The 24716-nt window shown below is 39.4% G+C and overlaps 1 protein-coding gene across 7 annotated transcripts in view; it reads left to right on the plus strand.

Annotated features, from left to right (window-relative positions):
* The window catches only part of MAST4 (microtubule associated serine/threonine kinase family member 4), a 275284-nt gene that overhangs the window by 216826 nt on the left and 33742 nt on the right, over positions 1-24716 (plus strand). For all 7 annotated transcript variants that reach the window (XM_062612321.1, XM_062612322.1, XM_062612323.1 and 4 more), the window contains 6 exons: positions 4351-4426; positions 5825-6034; positions 9311-9412; positions 13535-13667; positions 18058-18125; positions 20228-20313. In XM_062612321.1, the coding sequence (XP_062468305.1) occupies positions 4351-4426; positions 5825-6034; positions 9311-9412; positions 13535-13667; positions 18058-18125; positions 20228-20313 (675 nt within the window). The remainder of the gene's footprint in view (positions 1-4350; positions 4427-5824; positions 6035-9310; positions 9413-13534; positions 13668-18057; positions 18126-20227; positions 20314-24716) is intronic.

A 24716-nucleotide genomic window follows, 5' to 3' on the forward strand; every position in this document is an offset into this window, starting at 1 on the left:
GTTCTCTGAGATTCTTGCTTCTGGATTTAATCATGGCTTTACTTCAGTGGTTGTAAACCACTTAATGTTGTAAATTAGGTCTTAATAGAAGGCAGCTAACCCTCGTGAACTCTTAATGAGCTTGTCATTACTGATCTTACAGTAGCACTAGTTCTCTTCCAGAGTTCAAACTGTTCACAGAATAAAGTCTTTCTTTGCAAAACAAGTTCAAAATGTATTATACCCTGGAACGATGTAGAAAGAAACGTCATAAAGAACACCTACCCTCTCCTGAGTGGTTTTGCCTGTGGATGTCCATAACAGAGTGTCCCTGTCAGTTAAAGGACATGGTGACATCTTGATATGGTGATATCTTCAGCTTTCGTTTTTGTCTTTTTAGAAAGCCAAAAGCCAGTTACAGAATCATAGACTTCCCTTCATTTGGTTTGGAAGGGATGTGAAAGATCATCTCGTTCCAGCCCCCTTGCCATGGGCAGGGACACCTTCCACTAGACCAGGTTGATCAAAGCCCTGTTGAGCCTGGCCTTGAACACTTCCAGGGATGGGGCATTCAGAACTCCTCCAGTCAACCTGTTCCAGTGCCTCACCACCCTCACAGTAAAGAATTTCTTCTTAATGCCTAAATTAAATCTACCCTCTTTCAGCTTAAAGCCATTCCCCCTTGTCCTGAGTGGGGGAATTTAAAAAGCCCAACTCTTTAAGCCTGTCTTCATAGGAGAGTTTCTCCAGCCCTCTGAGCATCTTTGTGGCCTCCTCACTTGCTCCAGCAGCTCCACATCCTTCTTATGCTGGGGGCTCCAGAGCTAAACACAGCTGGTGGCGTCTCATGAGAGTGGAGTAGAGGGAGAGAATCAGCTCCCTCAGCCTACTGGTCATGCTCCTTTTGGTGCAGTCCAGCGCGTGGTTGGCTTTCTGGGCTGCAAGCGCACACTGGTAGGTCATGTTGAGGTTCTTATTGAACAGCACTCCCAAGTCCTTCTCCTCAGGGCTGATCTCAGTCTAGTCTCTGCCCAACCTGTAGCTGTGCCTGGGATTGCCCAGTCCCAGGTATAGCACCTTGCTCTTGGCCTTCCTGACGCTGGCATTGGCAACCTCTCAGGTGTGTCTAGGCCCCTCTGGATGGCATCCCTTCCTTCCCAACATATCAACTGAACCACACAGCTTGGTGTTATCAGCAGACTTGCCGATGGTGCACTCAGTACCAATGCCCGTGTCACCGACAAAGATGTTGAACAGTAGTGCCAGTCCCAATACTGACCCCTGAGGGGAACCACTTGTCACCGGTCTCCAGCTGGACATCGAGCTGCTGACCACAACTCTTTGCATGCAGCCATTCAGCCAGTTCTTTATACAACACATGGTCCATCTGTCAAATCCATGTCTCTCCAGTTTAGAGACAGGGATGTCATACAGGGCAGCATCAAATGCCTTGCACAAGTCCAGGTAGATGACATCTGTTGCTCTTCCCTTATTCACCAACACTGTAACCCTGGCCCCCAGATTTGTCAGGCATGAATTGCTCTTAGTGAAGCCGTGTTGGCTGCCACCAATCACCTCCCTATTTTCCATGTGCAGTAGTACAGTTTCCAGGAGGATCAAGTCCATGATCTTGCCAGGCACCCAAGTGAGACTGACTAGCCTGTCGTTCCCTGGGTCTTCCTTTTTTCCTTTTTATAAGTGGGGATTATGTTTCCCCTTTTCCAGTCAGTGGGAATTTCACTGGACTGCCACAACTTCTCAGAGATGATGGACTGTGACTGAGCCACTTCACCGCCAGTTCCCTCAGGACCCCTGGATACCTGTTTTCAGTTCCCATGGCCTTGTGCACCTTCAGGTTCCTTAGATGTTCTCAGGCTTGAGAACATCTACAACAGGCAGTTCTTCATTCTCCCAGTTCCCATCTTCTCCTTCTGCTGGAAGCATGACTGGAGTTCTTGCAAATGAAGCCTGGGGCAAAAAAGTCGTTGAATACCTCAGCCTTCTCCATATTCTGGGTGACCAGGTTTCCCATTCCCTTCCAGAGGAGGGCCCACATTTTCCCTCATCTTCTTTTTATCACTGGCTTACCTATGGGAGCTTTTCTTGTTGCCCTCAACATTCCTGACCAGATGACTTTGTCAGGGCCTTAGCTTTCCTAACCTGATCCCTGGCTGCTTGGGCAATTTATATATATACCTCTAAGACTATCTGCTTACACACCCTCTTCAGGCTTTCTTTCTGTGTTTGAATTTGTCCAGGAGCTCTTTTTCATCCACACAGGCCTCCTGCTGTTTTTGCCTTATTTCCTCTTTTGTTGGGATGCATCACCACTGAGCTTGCAGGAGGTGATCCTTGAGTACTAACCAGCTTGCTTGGCCCCCTCTTTCCTCCAGGGCTTCATCCCATGGTACCCCACCAAGCAGGTTCCTAAAGAGGCCAAAGTCCACTCTCCTGAGGTCCAGGGTAGTGAGTTTGCTGTACACCCTCCTCGCTGCTCTCAGGATCTTGAACCCCACTATTTCATGGTCACTGCAGCCAAGGCTTCCCTCCAGCTTCACATTCCCCACCATGTTGGTGAGAACAAGGTCCAGCACAGCCTCCTTCCTCATAGCTTCCTCTGTCACTTAGAGAAGGAAATTATCATCAACACATTCCAGGAACTGCCTGGATTGCTTATGCCCTGCTATGTTGTCCCTCCAATAGATGTTGGGGTGGTTGAAGTCCCCTGTGAGAACCAGGGTTTGTGAATGTGAGGCTGCACCTATCTGTCTATAGAGGGACTCATTCACTCAGTCTTCCTGGTTAGGCAGCCTGTAGCGGGCTGCACTGTAAAGTTCCCTGTCCCTGCCCTCCCTTTAATCCTGACCCATAAGCTCTTGGTCAGCTTCTCATCCATTTCCAATTGGAGCTCTGCACACTCCAGCTGGTCATTAACATAGAAGATGGCACCCTTTTGTCATATCCTCAACCTGTCCTTCCTAAAGAGCCTGTATCCTTCCATTCCAGAACTCCACAGGAACCATCGCACTGTGTCTCCATGATGCTAATAAGCCCTGCAGGCGTGTGAACATTTCCAGCTCCCCTTGTTAGTCCCCATGCTGCATGCATTGGCATAGAGGCATTTAAGTTGGGCTGTCTATGAAGATGACATATTGTCTGGAGTGGCAAGAATTCTTTTACGCTGCTCTTCAGGTGCACTCCTGCTGACATGCTATCGCTTTCCAGGCTCTGGGCATCTCTTTGCTGGCACTGACATCAAACTGGTAGGAGGCGCCTAGATTGAGAGTCCCCTGCCCTGGCCACTTGGGTTTGTTTGCTCATGCAAGAAACCCCTATGTATACATTATGATAAAGTCACTCATAGAGGACAGAATCCCCTTTGTGGGTTTTCTTACCTGTTGCTCGTCTTTTAGGCCAGACTGAATGGGCTAGTGTCACCAATCGGAAAATCAGATAGAAATTTTTCAAAGGCATTTATAATGGACAGAGAGGGTCGTGATTGCAGAAAGCAGTTTCGTAGGTTAGCTAAGGCCATGGGTACCTTATATGGACTGTTTTCCTGCAAGTCTCATGCTTTTCTTAGAGGCACAGTGCCCCAGCATGGATGGAACTCATTCATATGTTTGGCATTAATTGTAGGAAGTTGCTGCCTTTATCTGCTAGTCAGATTGAAAATTGGTAGTTTTGATTTAAAAAAAAAAAACAACAAAGAAACAACAGTAAAACCCCCAAACAAACAAAACAACAAGCTCATTCTTAACATTTTCACTTGCAGCTAACAGTTCTTGTTCAGTTATTGCTATTTTGATTGCATGTAACCTTCAAAGAGGCAGGTATAGCCATAATTAACAGTTAAATATCTCTGTTGCCCTTCTGAGAAAGAGGTGATTCATCGATTCATAGAATAGTTAGGGTTGGAAAGGACCTTAAGATCATCGAGTTCCAACCCCCCTGCCATGGGCAGGGACACCTCACAATAAACCATGTTGCCCAAGACTCCATCCAACCTGGCCTTGATCACTGCCAGGGATGGAGCATTCACAACTTCCTTGGGGAACCCATTACAGCGCCTCACCACACTCACAGTAAAGAATGTTCACAAGTGTTGCAAAACTGCCTATATCCTGAAGGGTAGTTACAAACGAAGAGCATAGTTAGCAGTTAGATGTCAAGCATTAAATATAACATTAAATAACCTTTAAGGCCTAATCAGAAATAGCAGAAATGAACCAAATGTACCATATCAGAGAATGCACTTTTCCTGTGAAGCCTATGTTGACTTTTTGTTGCAAATAAACTGTACAAAAATATAGTAACTAATTTTAGCTCATGCTGAGAGAAGTTTAAAGGACGAATTTGCTTTGCTTGCAGCCCTGGACGTGCTCCTGCCTGCTGTGACAATGAAATAATTATGATGAACCATGTCTACAAAGAAAGGTTCCCAAAGGTAATGAATTATATTTAAGATACCTAGTATCTAAATTGATAGGCTACATAGGTTTTAAGTAAGTGGTGGGGGTTTATTTTATGAGAACTAATGATCCAACCCAGTAATGGTTTTCATAAACCATCACTAAACTCTTACTACAAAGATAAAATCACAATAAAGAAAAGCCCTGCTGAGAACTGGACAGTTTGGCAAAGCTGCTGAACTGTTTTTGAAATGAATCATGCTAGTAATATATTCTGCTGATTGGCAACTGATGGTACATTTGATTTATATAGGTGGTGTGTACTTGGGGCAAATATTTACTGAATTAGTAAATGAGAAATGGTTTCTGTTGAGAAGTCTTGTGTAGCATCTGCTGATACACCTGAAAATTCCTTTCTTTAAGTGACATTTATTCTTTTTCCCAAATACTCATTATATAGTTAATTTAACTGTGAAGGTCACTACACAGGTGTGGAAGTCTGAGGTACCCAATGGGGACGTGTTGCTGTCATGTCCAGAGGTCTGAGGGTCTGGGACACAAATGAGTGTGTAGCTCAGAGCACTGTGGTATTGGTTGCTTCTAGGATTTTGATGATCCCTGGAACATAAAATACGGTAAAGCTGATACTGTTACAAAAAGTGTGTAAATTCTTCATAGATACATGAAGAGAGATTTGTCAGAATTTGCAGAGCAATTGAGCAGCAATTTCAATGTGGAATGATCCACCCATTTCACTGTTTTAGATATGAACTAAGAGGTGTGTGAGATTACTTTTTAATAATACAGCTACCTTTAAATTTTTTAAGCATCTGCAGTTTTGTGAGAACCAGAAAGCTGGTTTAGTAAAACAGACATACTTAGCAACCTGCAGTCATATCTGACAGGACCAGTAAGTCTGTGGTGCTTTTAATCAGTGTTCATTCAGACTCTGCCCAGTGAAATATTCACGTGGTATAACCTGCCTGAAAGGAGGCAAGATATTCTGGATATTCTGTAGTGTATGCAGTTTTAGCAGAACAGAGTAGAACCCTGTGAGTTCTCTCCCCCCCCCCCCCCCCTTTTTATTTTGGACTTAAAAGTTTTATAATCATGGGTGTTCTCTTTAGTGATCATCACAAGATTAGCTAATCAGCACAGTTAATCAGCAGTGGCAGATAGAGGGGAGGATTTGCATAGCAGAACAGTAAGGCTATTGCTTTTCTGAACTGGTAATGTGGGGAAATGTCATCTGTCACTTTGCCTTTCTGTTGGCTTACTTTTTTGCTTCAGTCATTCCATGCATTCCAACTTGGTAACTTTGCATGCATTCCAGCATGGTAGCGTCTTAGACAGTAGAGAAACGTCATAGAATGTAAGCGCTGATTTATATAAAGCTGGCTGATTTAATGCATCATATATCTATTTGTCTACAGGCCACAGCTCAGATGGAAGAGAGGCTTCATGACATTATAACAAATCACTCTCCAGAGAATGTCCTTCCCCTGGCAGATGGAGTGCTCAGTTTTACCCACCATCAGATCACAGAACTGGCTCGAGATTGTTTGGATAAGTCTCACCAAGGCCTCATCACATCACGATACTTCCTTGAATTACAGCAGAAATTAGACAAATTGCTTCAGGAGGTATGAGCTGTGAGAATATTGTTGTGTTTGCTTGAAAAATCATTTAAATCTGTTAGCCTAAGAGGAGTTGTCTTGAAGTAATCATGACTGTTCACTCAAATAATTGTTGAAGTAGTATTCATAGCAGTTTTGTTCTATGTTAGGACCACTGCAGAGACCATATGGTACTCTGGTGTACTAGTCTGGAATAGATGGGTTGTAAAGATTACAGAAACAGCAGCATTTTGTCATTCAGTGCAAGTTACAGATTGCTTACAGAAGTGTGTACATAAGCCCGAAATGAGAAGGCTTGCTATTCCATTTACAGTGGATAAATGAGGAAACATACACTTTCCACTTTATCAACACTACTAATTGGCTGCTGTGTCGAGAAAGCAACCTTTAGCTTTCCCTTTGCTAGAGCTTATTTAATGATTTAAATATTTATAATAATCCTTTCATAATTAAATTGCTTATTAACAGACATAATGTAATTTCTGAAGTATAGAAACTTCCATAATTGACTAAATGAATGAGGAACTTAAAATGACAATAAATGCTCTATGAATGCAATTTATGAATGTGTAATTTTAAAACCAGTGAGTACATCATGTAATGTACTAGTTTGTGTGGGATTTGATAGCACATTTTGAGACAAAGTTAATGTCGTAGACCAGCAGATTTGATACTGACTTGAAATTTTCTGACTGAGGTTCTAAGATAGCATGCCTACCTTAATTTCTGTATTGTCTTTTGAGGTTGTTTGTTTGTTTGTTTGTTTTTTGAATGCAGGAGCAATTGATAAGGGCTTTGATTTTTTTTTTTAATTATGATTTTTAATTTCCCCCCTCTGTGCAGCTTTTTTGTAAACTTCTATTCACTAAATAGGTTTTCTGTAACTATTCTATTCTGAACTTTTCTTCTTCATAAAACAATGCAAAACTTAGGATATCTGTGATTTATTTCTGGATTATTAAAACCCTGGTTTTTAAACAGAAAATAAATACAGCTTGCTTACTAGTCAAAAGGAAGTGTGAACTAGCAGCCTTCTTGTGAAATACTGCTGAGTTTTATGATGCCAAAGTGCAGGCAGAGTTGGCCAGTTGGCTGGAGATACCTGACTGTAAATTATGTTACACTGGTGATTGTGTCAAAATACAAGCAAAGAAGTCTAAGTTAAGATTCACAGAACCACTGTTAATCACTGTTAAGAATATATCCTTTAAAATGGCTTCAGTCAGTGGACTCGGGAGAACATGTTAATATCCCCCCTCCAAACCCACTAAAAAAACCTACTGTAGCAAGTTATTCTGCAGTCTGCATATAGAATCATAGAATCACAGAATTGTTAGGGTTGGAAAGGACCTTAAGATCATCTAGTTCCAACCCCTCTGCCATGGGCAGGGACACCATATCACCCAAGGCCTCGTCCAACCTGGTCTTGAACGCTGCCAGGGATGGAGCATTCACAACCTCCCTGGGCAACCTATTCCAGTGCCTCACCACCCTAACAGGAAAGAATTTTCTCCTTATATCCAACCTAAACTTCCCCTATATATAAATTAATGCATTATAAAAAAAACCCAAAACAACAAACAAAAAAAAACCCACCAAAAACAAACCAGAAAACACCAGAAGACTCATTTTATCGTGATCTATGATGCTAATTCTTTATCATGTAAAACTTTCCTGTTCTGCAAAACATAATACCTTAAAATAGTCAGATTTAACTTTTCAGTCAACTACTTAATACCTGTTGATAGCAAAATCTGCCAGTAAGAAAATGTTCTCTTTGCACAACTTGGTTATGGTCAGTCAGTTGTGCTTTGGGTTCATGCAGTTCATTTGTTGTCAGTTTCCAGCTGTGAGGCTCAGTAGAAAGCTGCACATCCTACTGCTAGTTGGCATGTTGTGGTTAATTTGCATACCGGGGGAAGGTTCCCTTGAGGTTTGGGCAGCTCCATTCCACCAAAATTTTTATAATGCTAAGGTCAAGGTCAGGTGGACCTGAATGCTTTTCTGCTTCATTCCTCCTAAATGTGACCTGAGATGAGTCTCTTGTTCACATGAGCACAAAGGTGGTTTGAGTTTTTCTTGTTATTAAAATAGGCAGGTGGTTTGTTTGCAAAAGAGGGTTTTCTGGACATAGTTGGTAAGTGCAGAACACAAATGCTTCTGTCCAGTTAAAGGTCTTCCAAAACCTATTGCAGAATGCCAGCTGGTATTTGTGCCTTTTTCTTCTTCTCTTACTTCAAACTTCACAGATTAATTCTTCTCAGATATTTGGTGGAGTTTAAAATTGTAGTGCTTGTATTAAGAGCAATATGTATATTGCAATAATATATTGGGGGGTTTTACTTCAGAAAATGAGATACATTGTATGAAAATTAATTACCCTTATTAATCACTTTTTAAATGTTAGTTTCTGAATTCTCTCTGTGGTTTTGAATAAGCAAGAGATGACGAAAAACTACAATTTACTATTCAGAACAAAGAAATGCTTTGGTATTTGAGTGAAGGACTATTAGTGTATTTTAATCAGGAAGAGAATAATAGAGTTTCTTTGCATTCATTAGCATACTAAAATTATATAATTGGTTCTTAGGAACATTTGGAAGAAATCTGAAATGCAGTTCAGGCCATTGTGCAAATGTTAGCAAACCTTATATTTTTTATGTATGTGTTCTATAGTAGTTTTACCCCCTTTGTTGTAATCCTTGTAGAACTCAAATTTTCATTGTCTTCCTTTCTACATGTACCTTTATATGGAGCCTCTCTCCATATATATATATATATATATATATATATATATATATATATATATATACTTACATTTATATGTCCTTGTCATTATAGTATGACATGTGACCACAGGAAATCAGTATCAATCTGGCGTGGACGTTGCTTACGTTAATCAATATTACTTAGGTCAGTTTTCATTTCATCCTAAAATTATGAACAAATTGAGACATAGCTGTACTTGTAGAGACATGTATGTTGTATTGAAATACAGTCCCTTTTGCAAAACTGATGTATAAGTTCTAAAAAAAAAACCAAGGTAAGTATCATATCCGTTGCAGGCGCTTTTATTTTGTTTTTTCCATGTTAGAATTGTACAAATGGGATTATTTCAATTTGAAATTACAGCCTTGCTCAAATCCTTGTTATTTCTGTTGGCATCTTGGAAGTGACATGCTGTTTGTCTTAAGTATGTGCTTCAAACCCTGAAAGGTGTTTGAGATATCATATATTCTTTTCAAGTGTGATATTTTTTTTATAATTATTTTTCTCTTTTAGGCTCAGGAGCGATCAGAGAGTGGAGAAATGGCATTTATTAAACAACTTGTCAGAAAAATTCTGATAGTTATTGCTCGTCCTGCTCGCTTACTGGAATGCCTGGTAATATCATGCTTACTATGTTTTTCACTTGTTAGTGTAGGAAGGTTCCTGACTTACTATTCAAGGCCCTTTACAGCTGTCAAACAGTGGGAGAGGGCTTCATTGTTGGTGGGATCCTTTCTGCTTTTATTTCAGAAACATTGCATGGAGCTGCCAGAGACCTCCTGCAGTTGGTTGTGTTTGGTTCCCTGCTGTTGCAAATACTATGTTATAGAATCCCTTTCCTCAACTGATAAAGCTCCAGATCAAAACCAATTGGGTTTTTCTGTTGTTTTGTTAGACTTTGCTATTCCTTGGGAAGATTGTTCTGGAATCATAATTGCTTTGTGGCTTCCCGTTGTTGTTATTCTTCCTCTTCTTACAAGTTTCATAATTTTGTTTCACTCGATAGCTGCAGAGGTGTAAGCAGCTTGCAGTAAGCTCTGCAGTACCTGATCTGGGGGGAGCAGGCAGAATGATTAGTTTATCTGGATATAAAAATAGTTGGAGTTATGCTGGGTACCAGAAGGAGCAGAAGAGTTAACTGATGTATGCATGAGCATAGTGCTGTTGTCACCAGACTGGCCTAGCTTGTGCAAGGCCATGTGGGTGTGTTTCTGCTCTGCCTGCCCTTGCTGTGGGATCTGGGATGGCTCAGGTGTGGGAAGTTACTCCTACGCACACAAGCAATGTACTTCAGTTGTTCAGTGGAACAAATAGACTCTTGCAGAACACAGTGTACTTAGGAGGGTGGTGCAGACACCCAAATACCATGTAAGAACCAGCCTGGGTCCAACAGGCCTGGCACACAGCCTGAGCTGACTTTGTTGAGCCACTGTGCTTGCCAATACCAGGATCACAGTGTTGATGCTGCATACAGCTATTTGAGGCTGGAGAGGCTTATGCGAGAGCTACTAACTGCTGCTAGACTCAAGTTATGCCTGGAAATGTCAGACTACATTTTCATGGCACTGAATCTGAGCTAGTAAGTCTTTCCAGCCTGAATTTGGCTCTGTGCTGTGTCTCTTCATCTGTGGCACACTTAATCCACAACCTGGCTCATTCAGCTGTGGGCATTTTAAGAGCTGCCTCTCTTTTGTTTTGGAAACACCATGTCTCAGTGTTCCTAGTTGCAGTTTGTTCATGATTTGCAGTTCAGAAGGATCTAAAATAAAGTGCCTGAATCAGCATGTAAGAGATGTTTAAAGGCAGGCTGTAGAGAAGAGGATGCCTTAGCATGTCTTACCTCTGCTATTGAATCCAAACTTGTGTTACTTCTTTGTCCTGAACCCAGAAATCCTCATATCTAGTGTGGTCGTCCCTCCTTCATTTCCAGGGTTTGCATAATCTTTCTGCACCTCTATACCCAATTTCTTATGCAGTGTCTTGTTTTAGTTCTGTTCTGCATCCTCTATCATCACACATTCAAAACTTCCCTTAAATACACCTTGTGGGCTGACAGGCTTCTTCATGATGGTTGTCCTTTCCTTTCATGCTTGTCTGGCTCTCTCCACCTAACCGTCTCCCCCAGCATCATCGTTGTCTTTAGCTTTTTAATTCAGGTTCTCTCCCGGTGACCTGTTTGCCCAATAGTTCAGTGTCCCTAAATGCTAAATTTAATAGCTAGCCAGTCCAAATCTCCATTCACTTAGTCCCCAGTTTCTGCCCCTGAGATTTTATCCTAGGCTACTTCCTTCGAAGCTTATCACACTTCAAGCAGAGCTGTTGTACATCTTTATCCCTCTTTTTGCTGGGCCTGCCGATGCAGTTGGGAGGACAGTATCACAAGGCCAGATGACTGTCTCATAGCTGAGAGTTTCAGAGAAGCAATTGCAGAGAAAGCCAGCACAGTTCACTTAGTGTTCTTACTTCATACAGGATCTTTAGGAGACATAAGCGGAAATGTAACAACATTGCATGATTAGTTTCTGCAGAGGCAGGTTTTTTAAAAAAAAAGTTTAGGTGTACTCTCACAAACCAGCATGTTTCTCATTCAAAAAGGTATTAAGCCTGTTCCATAAACAGGAATCATGTAATCTTACATAAAAAATATTTTTCCATAGCATCCCTCTGGAAACTTTTGAATAATATTGGCTGTTATTTTAGAATGACTGAAATAGATACTAGGTATGGAAGACTTCAGCCTCTTAAGAAAGTTTGTAGCACTGTAGGAAATAAATCCAGCACTTTTGTCAAGAGAATTTTCAGGTACCATGCGGTAATGCTGCCTGTTTTTTGATGGTGATCTTGGCACAGGTGATCATGATACATGAATTTCTATTTTTATTCACTTGATAATCATACGAATAAATCTTTTTCAGTTTTGTATGTGCCAGGAGCTGCTGGCAAATACTGAAAGATTTTTATCCATTTGTTTATGGAAAATGAAACACAGAGTTGTAAAGATCAGAAATCCTTTGCTTTTAATTATTTGTGTCTGTGTGTATGTGTGTGTATATATAGATAGATGAGTACAGGCACACACATATGATTGAAAGTATCTGTTTTGTAATTATACTTTGACTTACTAGCAAGTGGAAGAGATGCTGTGTATCTGCCACTGCAGCAGGTAAGGACATGATGATGTTTTCCTGAGAGAGTATATAGAAATTCTTGGCATACATCATCACATTGTTGTGTTTGTCAGTGCCAAGGAGTAACATGTAGGAGAGATGGCTGGGGACAGCACGTCAGATAGGAGAGAAAGGCTAAAACAGCATGTAATGCAGATTTTTGAGCAGTTCAAGCATCTTGAAACTTTATGCTCAGTGACACGATTTGAGCAGTTCATGTTCACTGGGTTTCTGGTGAATCCTTTTGATTAGGCTGGAAATGATGAAACTTGTCTCATGACAAATGAATTTAAGATTGTTTCCAAAGACTGAAAATTCGAAAGACATGTCATGGTAGATTTGCTGTAACTCTTCCTGGTAGCCACAGCAGTTTGGAGGCTTCCAAAATGAAACAGGATACTTAATTTCTCAAGCTATTTTCCAGGGTGGGACATTTTGTTCCTGGGTCCTAGGTAGGCTGAAAAGCTAGGACAGGAGTCTTGTGACTCAGCACGCAAGCTACAGCCACGTGGAGTTATGGCAGGCTATGGAGTGACCACCAGGGAAGATAACTGGCTCAGCAGTCTGCCTGACTTCCACAGATACAGTTGATGGCACTGACATACTCCAGGAAAAATTCTTGTTTTGCTAAGTCAATGTTTCATGTCTCTGACTGGCTCTTGCTCTATTAAGCATTACACCTGTTGTAATCTATGGTTGGCACAAACATCTTGAAGATTGCAGTGGTTATGTTAGATGTTTTGGTATTAATTCATACCTGTACATAAAGTCTGTTTTTAAAAAAAAAGCCAAACCAAACCATTCTAGAAACTTCTTTGTTCCTTTCAGTGCTTTCATATTTTTGTCATCTAGAAGGTAGTAAAATAAACGTATTTCCAAGAGACTTGGGGGGTAGGCAGTGTTTTGGGTTTCTGTGTTTTTATTCCTCTTTGTTGCTCGTCTTTTAGGCATAGTATAAATGATAGTTGTAATATAATTGACTCCCAATGGAGGATGTTTAATTTCTAGATTTGGAGCAATTGGATCAATGAAGTTCAGAGGTTATTTTCAGCAACTTAGAATTCTGGCTTTGTTCTAAAGTTAGTGATTTATTTAATTGTATTTTCCACAAAACATAGTACACATATATTGATTAAAAATACTTGAAAATTTCATTTAGAATTTCATTTAGAATCAAAGTGGAGAGAAATATATTTACGTAGGTTCTTCATTTCAATAGTGGATTTATATATGCATGCAGCCGTAGGGAGATAGTCTTCCGTATGTGAAATCTTACTGCTGCTGGTTATAGGGCATTTCACTCTACATTTTAAAGGAAGTTCTGAGGGCAGTGAACTTATTAGTCTTCAAGGTAGTGCTCTAAAGTAATGGTATGGAATTTTATTGCTTAGTGTGTTGTATAGGAATCAGAGTAATAGACTACTAGTAACAGAATAAAGGGGTATTGTTTTTAGTAAGGGAAATGTTTGCAATAGAAGAAGCAAAGGAAATTTTTATGTTGGACTTCAAGACTTCCATTTCTACACAGAAAATGATGGTGGGGTTTTGTTTGTTTTTTTTTTTTTCCTAGGAATTTGATCCTGAAGAGTTTTACTATCTTTTGGAAGCAGCTGAAGGCCATGCTAAAGAGGGACAAGGCATTAAAACAGACATCCCTCGGTACATTATTAGCCAGCTGGGCTTAAATAAAGATCCTCTGGAAGGTTAGTGCGTCTTGTGGTCCAGCTATCCACCTAGATTCTTCCTTCTCAATGTGTTTAATCATTCTGATAATGTCTATACTGGAAAAGGGTTAAAGTAAAAATGGTAGCAGAACAAGCATTTGCTATCCCTCACAGTACCCTCACAAGCTCAAACGCATTAAAATGGCTATATGGGATAGTTCTCTTGTGAATATCATTCACAAACACTATGTCAGTAATACTTGTCATCTTCCAGCCTGGCAATGCAACTTTTTTTTTTCAGCTCTAGCTAAAATTTACTGGTATAATTTGATGGCAACTGTTAGCCAACCATAGGTATAAATGAAACCTAGGCTGAACTGTTACATGCCCTTCAGTGCGCCCAGGATCCCACATCTTAGAGTCCCTGAGAAGGCTATCTCCCATTCCTGTTAAAACTGCAAATACTTATTTTTCTGGGTAATTTATGTGTCCATGTTGAGGACTTATGTAGGGAGAATTTGGGTTCCAATTGGAACTGCAGAATTTTTGTTTGCCTGATCTTTCTTTTAAGGCCAGCATGGGGAGAACTAAAATCTCTTCTGTCTCCTAACCATACCATCATCTTTTTCATCCTGAGACCACGTTCTATCACCGGTGACAGATGGAAATTGGTTCATTGTGTTCAATGCTAGTCCTGCAATTGGAAGAAATTGGTAGAAATGCCATCATGGAAAATAAGTCTAGCTTGTACTACTTATCTTATCTTCTGTGTTATGACCCAGAACGTGGATGATCTCTAGGGTGGTCACTTGATAACACAATAGCAAAACACCACGATCAGTTTTGTTTTTTTTTTTTAAACCAGTTTTCATGATGCAAGATCACATTTCCATAAAGGGGTAGTGTATTGTGTGTTAAAAGAAAACTTTTTTTGTTCAACTTCAACAGCTTGTGAAGTTTAGCACTGCCATATGTTGTCAGTAATTTTATTAGATCTAATTCAATTAGATTGGATATTGTTAAAGATTATATTTGTATTATGCTAACAGATAAGACAGTCAAGCTGATTATTATTCTGCTTCCTGCCTTCACAGAAGAAATTCCTCATCCAAATCTAGTATTATTTTTATCTGAGGTATAGATTAAAGCAGCTTTAACTATTTTGCTTGGATTCAGAGTGCAGCAAAGAAGCCAGGCGAATTGTGAAAATGCATGTAGGTATTATTTTCCATGTGGTACTGGAAGAGATTGAGAAGTAGCTTAGTTCTCTGCAAGATAAAGGGGTGCCTTCTGGATTTGGAGAGCTAGATTTGGCCTAGACTTGACAATTCATAAATTATTCACTGATCGAGTATACAAGGTTTAATTTGAAGTGTTCATTGAGAGGTTAGTATAATTGACCTTGGTTGCCATTTGAACCTCATCCTACTAATTAATTTTTTGTGACCTCTTGGATAAATGTTTCTCTGCATAACTCAAGAATTGAACACTACCTAAGTTTAATAATATCTTTGAAACTTTAAAAACAGTTTATTGTGAAAGAGGTCTAGAGGCACATGCTTTATATAAGGGATACTGTTTTCTCAGACTAAATACTTATTTGATGTAAGAGTACTTCATCTAGGACACATAATTACATTTCATAAATTGAATATTAATATAAAACAAACTTGAAGCATTCAAGGATAGTTGAAATGTGGTGTTTGGGTTTTTTAAGGAGGATAAAGTGGGCAGTGTGGCTTGTCAGTAAATACTAAGGGGTGTATGATGTATAGATTACTGATCTTTGGTTGAATTGGAGAGTTGGGTGGTTGAATTATTTAGTGCATCATTCTATATGTTAATGAGTATATAGATTCGTGATCAAATAATTCAGGCCATCTGATTCATATTAATGCTTTCCTGCCTCCTTAGAAAAAGTGACGCTTATAAACAGTATAAATCACTGTACAATGACTTCTTAAATTATCTGGGTTTTAATAGTTTAGATTCTTTAAACATTGTTTTAATTACTATAAAGAATACTGCATTAAGATCATCCTTCTGAGAGATATTTAAATTCTTTCTCTACAAAAAGAAAAATTAAAATAGGTGAATGAAGTATTTCAAAACAAAGAAAATCCACTTCAGTTACACCAATTATCCTGAAACAAAGAATTGTATTTTCAAGTAAGCTGTTAAATTATGTCTGCAGTGTTCATAATGCTCACATATTTTACTTCCTCTGCAGAGAAGAGCAACCTACTTTTTTATATCTTTCTATACTTACCTCCTTTGTTCGCTGGTAAAGCTGTTGTGTCCTTTCTTTGAGTGAAACGATGCATGTATTACTTGGAGATAATGCTAGATAAATTTATACTGTACTGAAAGCAATACCAGAGCAGATTCATCACTTAGCAGGGACTGGTGGCTGCATTTCTGAAGAGTTCCCCAGGGAGAAATCTTTGCCCATGGTTTTTAAATTACCATCTTTACCTTTTTGAATCATGAGTCTTCAGAAATGGTTTAAATCAATGAAATAAAAAGGGCAGATGTTTAATGGTATTTAGATGAGTTTTAAAGATCTCTTCAGGCATTGCAAAATGGTTCCACAGCTCCCCATTTCTAAAGCTGATGCCTGGTTCTGTTCCATTATTACCTACTGCTTGCAAATAATATGTGTATTCCTCAGATAATGGTTATTCTGCAAAAGTTCTGGTTAAAAATGGCTTATTTTAATTCTCTATTTATGAAAATCATTTCAGTTGAGAAGGCTGTCAAAATATATTATTCTAGCTTGCTTGGTTCTCACCTGTACAATAAAGGTTTCATCAGCACTTCTGGCATGAAGACCTGATGTTCACAAAACTCTGACTTTTGCCAGGGAAATCCACTCCAGTTTCAATTTTGGTCTGGCATTTTTTTTTAAATATTTATTTGTTCTCAGTAGAGATCTTTTCATTGACTTCATATTCAGAATATTTTGAATTTTTAGCTTCTCTAACAGATTAAAGATCTGTTCGGGTTTTGAGATGACATTTTAATTACTTCTGATTCTTATACTTTACGCATGTAGTGTTTTGGATAGTGAGTACAAATCAGAGTTACTTCTTAAATCTTTAGTTGTGCCAACAGAAGATTGTGTGGTTAATTTGCTTTAATGATTACAGTGAGTGTTGGGCAGAATGTCTCTTGTAATAGTCATTTATTATATATAAAAATCCAGTTTAGATATCCTATGTGAATACTCAATTATTTCTCATATTCATAAATTCAGTTAACAGTCCTGAGATAAAAACACACCTCAAAAATTTCAGGTGGTCATATCTCTGATCCCCAGCACATAATTACAATAATATGTGCAACCTTGGCTATGTGGATTATATAATTGACAACATGTAAGATTAAAGTGATGCTAAGCTTCCCAGGGTCTTTTATCTACCAACTGTCCTGTTTAGCATTTATTACTGAGATGAATTCTTAGTTACTGTCTGCTGAAGAACAGGATAGGTTTAGGAGCTCTGCAGCATAAGCATGGGTTGACTCTGACAGGGACAACCGTGTCAAGTTACAGACCCCCAAAATCTGTTTCCCAGAGAAGTCATAGAATCATAGGATAGTTAGGGTTGGAAAGGACCTTAAGATCACCTAGTTCCAACCCCCCTGGTGTGGGCAGAGATACCTCACACTAAACCGTATCACCCAAGGCTTTGTGTGACCTTGAACACCACCAGGGATGGAGCATTCGCAGCTTCCTTGGGCAACCCATTCTAGTGCCTCATTACCCTCACAGTAAAATCTTCCCCCTTATATCCAATCTGAACTTCCCGTTTAAGTTTTAAACCCTTACCCCTTGTCCTGTCACTACAGTCCCTAATGAAGAGTCCCTCCCCAACATCCTTATAGCCCCCCTTCAGATGCTTGAAGGCTGCTATGAGGTCATCTCTGTTAGTGACCCCATAAATGATAAGCTTCTAAGAAAATGGCTTTTATCTTATTCTGTTAAGCATATTAGCATTTATGTGTAGAAGATGCAAACCATATTAGTCCATCTCATCTAGTCTAAACTAGAAAAATTTTGTTCTTAACTGTGGAAGAGCCCAACGAGGATGCAGCCTACTGTTAATCCCTCAGGGGATGAGATCCTCAGGAGTTTTAGCAGATTAGTGCTGTTTTACCCTTAATCTCTCAGATTTGAGAATTTCCATGCCTCAGCGATGGTAACAATACCACTCTTCATTGCCTTATGGCTGTTTGAATTCTTCAGTGGAAGATCACATAGGCATTGAATAGTACGTCTTCTGGGTGGGTTTTTTTTGTATGTGCTTGGAGATGTCCTGAAAGTTACTTGCAGATACTACAGATTGGACAGCATGTTCATTGGGTGTTCTGGAAGAACACTTTTCAGGTTTTCTGTGTTTAAAATGAAGTTTCTAATCTCTGTTTCCAGAAATAGCTCAGCTAGCTAACTGTGACAGTGGGACAGCAGAAAATCTGGAAGGGGATGAATCAATAAATGTAAGTTTTCATGTTATGTTGCTGATTTTACTGAATCTGAGCAAGGAAAAATAGCTGTGTTGTGTCCCCTCTGTTTTTATTTTCTCCTGGTGTGTGTAAAGAGATTGAATAGAACAATGCTTAATACTCAGACTAATGCCATGGTGCTCAGCGGAGGGAAGGCTTGCAAAACATAGTAGCACAAAACTTCCTACCTGTTTTTCTAGATGTTACAGTATCTTTAGCTTCCACAAAGTTAGTGGTTACCATGTGGCAATTGTTTTACCACAAAATTCATCACTGCTTCCTTTATTTCTGTTTAATTAATGTGTTGATTTTTCTTTCAGAAGGGTTTTTAAACCATTTCATAAAAAAAATGAATTCTTTTAAACAGATTTTAAAACAGCTACTGATTAAACCGGGAGACTGAACAGATCCAGTGAAGACACAAGAAAGAAACGGGCAATATAGTAAATAGTCTGGATTCAGAAAATTAGCTTGCAGTCTGGAAGATTGTGCATTGTTGTTCTGAATCTGTGTTTAAAAGTTATTGTCTAACATAGTGGGTATCTTACGGTAATATTTTGTCAGATGCTTGTTTAGGTTGGCCAGCGAGAAACTAGTTGGAGCAGTTTGTTGGTTTGAATATTGTAGGATTAAATGCTCTTGATTGAGATTCTTATTTTTAAAAGTTGTTTCTCATACTCTGGATTTCAGTCAACAATGGGTGGAGTCCTGACAATTTAGTGTTGATTCTCAGTGCAAGTGGATAGAAAAGGCAAGTGCCGTTTTGAGGGATGCATAGTTATTCAGGGGTGCTTTACAGAGACTTACAAATATTAGAATTTAAAACACAGGTATGGTGTATCTGTTAAAGCAGTTCTCTTATACTACAGAAAAGACATCATCCTCATAGTACATGTCGTATTATCTTGAGATAATTTCTGACTTTAACAAACACCACCTACAAAGGCTTCCAGAGTTGTGACATGAAGGGTGTTTCTTATTCTGTTCATCTGTTTTAGACCTAAGTAGCATTTAGTGGAAGGATATTGACAAATTGGAGAAATAACAGCTAGGAGATTTAAATGAAGTGCTGAAGTGCTTAGGAGAAGCTGAAGTGCAAACTGGCTTAGCAGTGGCTAAGAAATTGCAATTGTAAAGTTTGTGTTGTGCAACTGTTGAAAAAATACAGAAAGGTTAATGCAGTGTAACAAAGCAATGTAAGGAAATCAGTAAAGAAAAAATATGGGGTGAGTATTTGGAAACATTTTCCTTGAAGTATAGCCGTGGAATAAACACACGTGGAAAGTTACAGGAAATGTAACTTTAAAGTACAGAACCATTTAAAATCGTCATAAATATGCAATTAGGAAGAATCCTGTACTGGCAAGCAAGTGGGCTGAACAATATTAACATATTCACTAATCTTCTTGCACTGAATTTTCTTCAGCAAGAGTTTAATTAAAAATGTTCCAACCAGCTCTACTTTAAACCTTTACTACCAGACTGCTTGGGTAGGGACTGTAGGACTTGGAGATTTGGAAAGCATCTTGAAAAGGATCTTGTGGGTTTGGAACACTGTATTTTTTGTCTGGTGCCCTCATCACCCCCCTACACCCCAATTCTATTTCACACATGTTCAAGATTAATTAAAAACTGAAGCTAGAAAAAAGGTTATGCAGTACTCTCAGAACAACATTTGAAAATGTTTTGGCATACAAATGGATGAAAGTGACCTCCATAATGATAGAACTCGTGTGTTTTTAGCCTCTATGTTTTTCTCTTTCATTTTATGTCTCTTTTCACAGTCTGTCGTAACATTAGTTAGAAGTGTGCAGAAGTTTATTTGAGTGAACAAGAGCTCATCTACATTTAGTTACAACCAGGCTGTCATACCATGATCAGATTTACTAAAATGGGAAGGCAATGGACAACAGGTGCCTGGTGGGGTTCACTTAAGTCTGTAACTCTGACTTAACTGGACAGAGTATGTATGTGGTTCATCAGGGTATGACAGCCCGGTAATAGGTTAAGGGGTTTTTTTGGTTGGTTTTTATGTTTCCTTGGTCTTGAAAAAAGTACCATATTAACATTGTTCTCTCTCCTCTTTTACTTTGAAGAGCTCTAATACCTCACTGAAGCTGCAGAGAAAACCTCAGGAAAGTGATTTTGAAACAATTAAACTGATCAGTAATGGAGCTTATGGGTGAGTAATTCACGAGTGCAGCATGTTTGCTTAACTTCCCATTATTACTTATTGCCAGGATGTTTATGTGAAGGAGTTTGTTTGCCCTGCTTTTTCATTTTGCTTTCTGGTTTTATTGCTAATATTTGAAGTTCACAAGAAAAACTTTTTGAAAAGCTTGCTAGGCAATAATGAGTTACTGTGTGCTGCAGTAAATTAAAATACTGAGTATCACATCACAAAGATTTTTCAGAAGTATGTATTGTGTAATGCCAAAGATGAAATCTGAATGAATTGAAAGGCAGATTTAAAGCCACCTTTAGAGCAGTGGAAACAGTCTATGTTTGTGCACATGTGAAAGGGAATAAAACTGCATCTGTAAGGAGACAGATTGTTAAAAATCAGTGCTTATTTGACCTAAACATACTGGTGAAGTAGAAGCAAATTTCCTTAAGTAGGTCAACACTGTTTTGTTGCTTCTCTGCAGACAGTCTTTCATCTTCAAATTTTAACCCATTAGCTTTTAAGCAATTGCTGTTACTTAGTTAGTTTGGGGTACTTGGAAGGTCCATAGCTTACTGACGAGTGGTATGCAAATCATTGGGGATATCCTAGAAGACCAACAGAAATTATGTTAGCCTGGACCTTAAAGGAACACAGAAAGTTTTCTGGAAGTACCATGAAGGGATTGTGTGTATCAGCAGGCAGAAATCCGTCTTTAGTCACCTCTTCTGATCAGCTGCTATTAGACTCCTGGTTGGCTCCTCCTTTGAACTGAAATGTATCAGGACATAGTCTTGGTCTATGTAACCTGTTAGCAGAACCAGGAGGGATATATTCATTCAAAAAAGAAAGGTTTCTGTCTTGAGGTGAGGAGCTCATTGCCATTAGACCATGTCACAGCCTGGCAGTGGAGAGACCTGTGCTTTTCTTCAGCACAGACCTTAGACTGGCTCTTCTCTGCGCTACCTCTGCTTGAGGTAGGAAGCAGCAGCAACCTGAATAGGACTAAGCAGTCTTTGACAAGACCACGGACATAGAAGGGAAAGCACTTGCAATCTACCCAGTTGAATTTTGCATGCTGTTTTAATGGCCTGAGGCTGGTGAGCATGGTCATACTCTCCGATCACAGTAACCCTGAGCCCTGGGCAGGAGGCATTGGGTTCTGCCTAGTACTGTAGGTCATGATAGCACTTGTGGAGGCTATTATTTGTGTCCAGGCCTGCTTACATAGCTCAGCAGAAAGCCTGAAGGAAGTAACATAATTTTCATTAAAGTTATGTAAATATCCAAATAAAACTTCTCACTAGTCAAGTTGCACAATTTTCTCAGAATTTCTCTCTAGGTGAGCCCATTACTTACTGTATGCCTTTTTCTCCCAACTACCCCAGGACTTCAAAAGCCTTTCTTCCAGCAGTTAGCAGTAGCTGCTGCTCCCCTCCATGGACAAACCCCTTTCTCCTTCATTTTGCAGATCCTTAGTCTCCTCCATTCCTCCTTTCATCTCCTACCTAATTTCCTCTTTATCCTACTGAAGGAGCATATGAAGAATGGTGTGGGGTGGGTCCTCATCAGAGAAAAGGGTGTCCAAGTCACTACACCTGCCCAACTTCCCAGCAGTCTACGATGCTGAGGGAGGGGTAGAGAGGGACCAGCTGCAGAAGGGCATGCTTCAACTAGCAGTTTGTGGCTAGACTTCTAAGTCAGACATTTGGTAGGCCTGTGGCTCTTGCTCCATAGGTGTTTCAGTTGCAAGGAGCCTTGATGAGCCATTAAATACAGACTGGAGACAACTGTCCATTTGAAACCAGAGAGAACTTATCTCAGAAGCTGGAAAAGAAAGGATGAAAAGCCATGGCTTTCTATGGCACACATGATGTAGGGCTGTAGAATTTTTTTTCTCATGCTTGTGGAAGGCAAAATCAATACTTTTGGAACATCTTTTTAATGCCAATAGTATGCTAAATTGGCAATGCAAATGTCATAAAAATGGGGTGAGACCCTGATAGTTTTGTGGGGAAATAGAATGCTTATAAGAGGGTGAATAGCTTGGAGCATATCTGTATTCTGCATGAATCATTATTCTCTTTAGTAAGTATTAAAACAGGGGTAGGCTGGCAGGTTATACTGTGGTGTTAAGAAGTCGAAACTGAAAATCTCGTGAGTTTAGTAGAGTTCTGTTAGTTCCATCCTTAAATAAATAATAGCAAAATAGATTTTGTTGGCTTGGATTTATTGTTTTCAATGGTTACGTCTTAAGAGTCAAGAACAAGGAAAAAAAGGTACAGCCCCTTACTAATTAATGTAGAGGGAGAGGAACACATTCAGTGAACTGTGAGACAATATTCTGAAAGTACTCACTAGTCACTGCCCCCCAGCTACTATAAATTGAGTGGCCTTGTGCTCCTAAATTCTCTGGACTGTCTCAAAACTATCTGTCCAGACTGTCTGGACTTCTCAAAACTATCTGTGTGCTTGAAGATCTCCACTGTGGAATGTCAGGTAAATGGAACTGTAATATTGACAGACCAGTTTTTGATCTTTAGTAAGTGTTCTTTCTGTTAGCACCAGTATGATTGGTAGTTAATTTACTTAAAAGTTACGGTCAAGTTTAAAGAGGAGCATATCACGATAACATAAATGCTCTTTAACCCATCTACAAAATGGGGAGTAATAAAACAATATCTGTTCCACCTGTGAATACTAAACAATAGACTGCCCCATAGGCATTTAATGCAGTTTATTTACATGTATAAGCAGCAGAAATAAAAGTTACTGTTGCTAGCTGCAAGGATTATTTCTTTTCCCCCTGCATCCATGTTTTTCCAGGCCATTAATTTTTTGAAATAACCTAAATACGTGTGAATTCTATCTGTGCGTTATTGATTTATTCTCAAAAACATGTGAGTGGACATATTTGGTGCATTGACTTGTTAAAGATTCAGTATGCTGTTGTAATATTTTATGTATTTTGAGGCTATAATGGAGGGTTTCATTCTTAACAAATGAAAAAACCCCAAACATTCTGCTGTCTTTGATTTTGCTGTGGTGTTTTTGTCTTCATTAGTGAAATGGAAAGCTTTGACTGCTTGACAGGGTAATTGTTGGGCTTGGCATGGTGTAGCTGAGATTTGTCAGATGTGTTAAACTTGATGAGTTTGAGTATAAACTACTGGTTTTGTGAAGGTTTGAGTAAATATCTTAGCAGTTCTGTGCTTTTAATTGATTGGGTAAACTTATTTGTAGTGCAGTTAAGTGACTGTATAGTAGATGAGGTGTATCAGGCTATTGGGAATGGCTAGGAATATACAAGAAGTTAAACAAGCTGTGAATCAGTAAACATGTAGGATGCTGGCCAAGTCATTAATGATTTCACAAGCTGTCTATCTGACTTCTGTCAGCCAGCCAAAACTTTTCATACTTCCCAAATTTAAATTTTTCACTGCAAACAGAGCAACATTTTTTTCATATTGCAGCTTGTAAGAGGTAGCAGGTATTTGTAGTCTCTTCAAGTTGGCATCGGCCTGATTTCCTGGACCAGCTCAACAAAATGAAGATTACATTTGATTTCAGGGAAGCAAGTGATGTTAGTTCAGTTGTTCTTCATTAATGTATTACTGCATTTGCTTAAAGCATGTACATAATACTTATTTTGTGACTGCCTGGAATCCTTTTACTTATATGGTAATGGTTGGTATGTATATGTCACATACTGGCCAGTGGTGTTGCTTGATAAATTTAAAAACTGAGGTTGTGTTGGCTTGAGCAGCTGCTGCCTGTAACCTGTGATTACTCATTCCTGTCCCTTCTCCGTCTGATTGACAGTACTTGCTCATGGATCGTTGCATTGTGAATGGGAGTAACAAAACTACCCAGCTGCAGAATAATACCCTGTCATTCAGGTTAATTCATTAACAGCCTGGCAGACACCAGTTCAGAACTGGAAGGGGTCGGGGGAAGTCTGGCTTTATAGGTTCACTTATGTAGCACCAAGTCTGGACTACAGGTCTAATAAGCTATATTACTTTCCTTTTCTGTTTATCCCTGTGGGTCACAGGTCTGTGCAGGTAAGAGGCTTTGATTCTTAGGAGCTTGTAGCTTTGAAGAGCAGCTTAAAAAGTAGAGTCAGACAACTTCTGTGCTAGGGATCTTATACTCATCATTCATTGTGGACTTAATCAAAATGATGGACTTTGAACCTGGACACTGTATATTGCCCTATTGTGCTGTAGTGCTTTATGCAGCATTTCACCGTGTCCCCAAATAAATCCAGTCTGGTCATGGACATCGCCTAGCTAGTAGGTGGTGCTGTGCTGCTTGTAAATTGTGATCTTAAATAACTCTCCATAAACTTTACCACATTGCTGTATCATGAATCACACCCTCACAAGTGGCCCACTTCACTAGAGGAAACCTCAGACTTT

Source organism: Pezoporus occidentalis, unplaced genomic scaffold (assembly GCF_034315485.1).
Source record: "Pezoporus occidentalis ecotype Australia unplaced genomic scaffold, CSIRO_AGI_Poc_V1 ctg16, whole genome shotgun sequence".
Classification (NCBI taxonomy): Eukaryota; Metazoa; Chordata; class Aves; order Psittaciformes; family Psittacidae; genus Pezoporus; species Pezoporus occidentalis.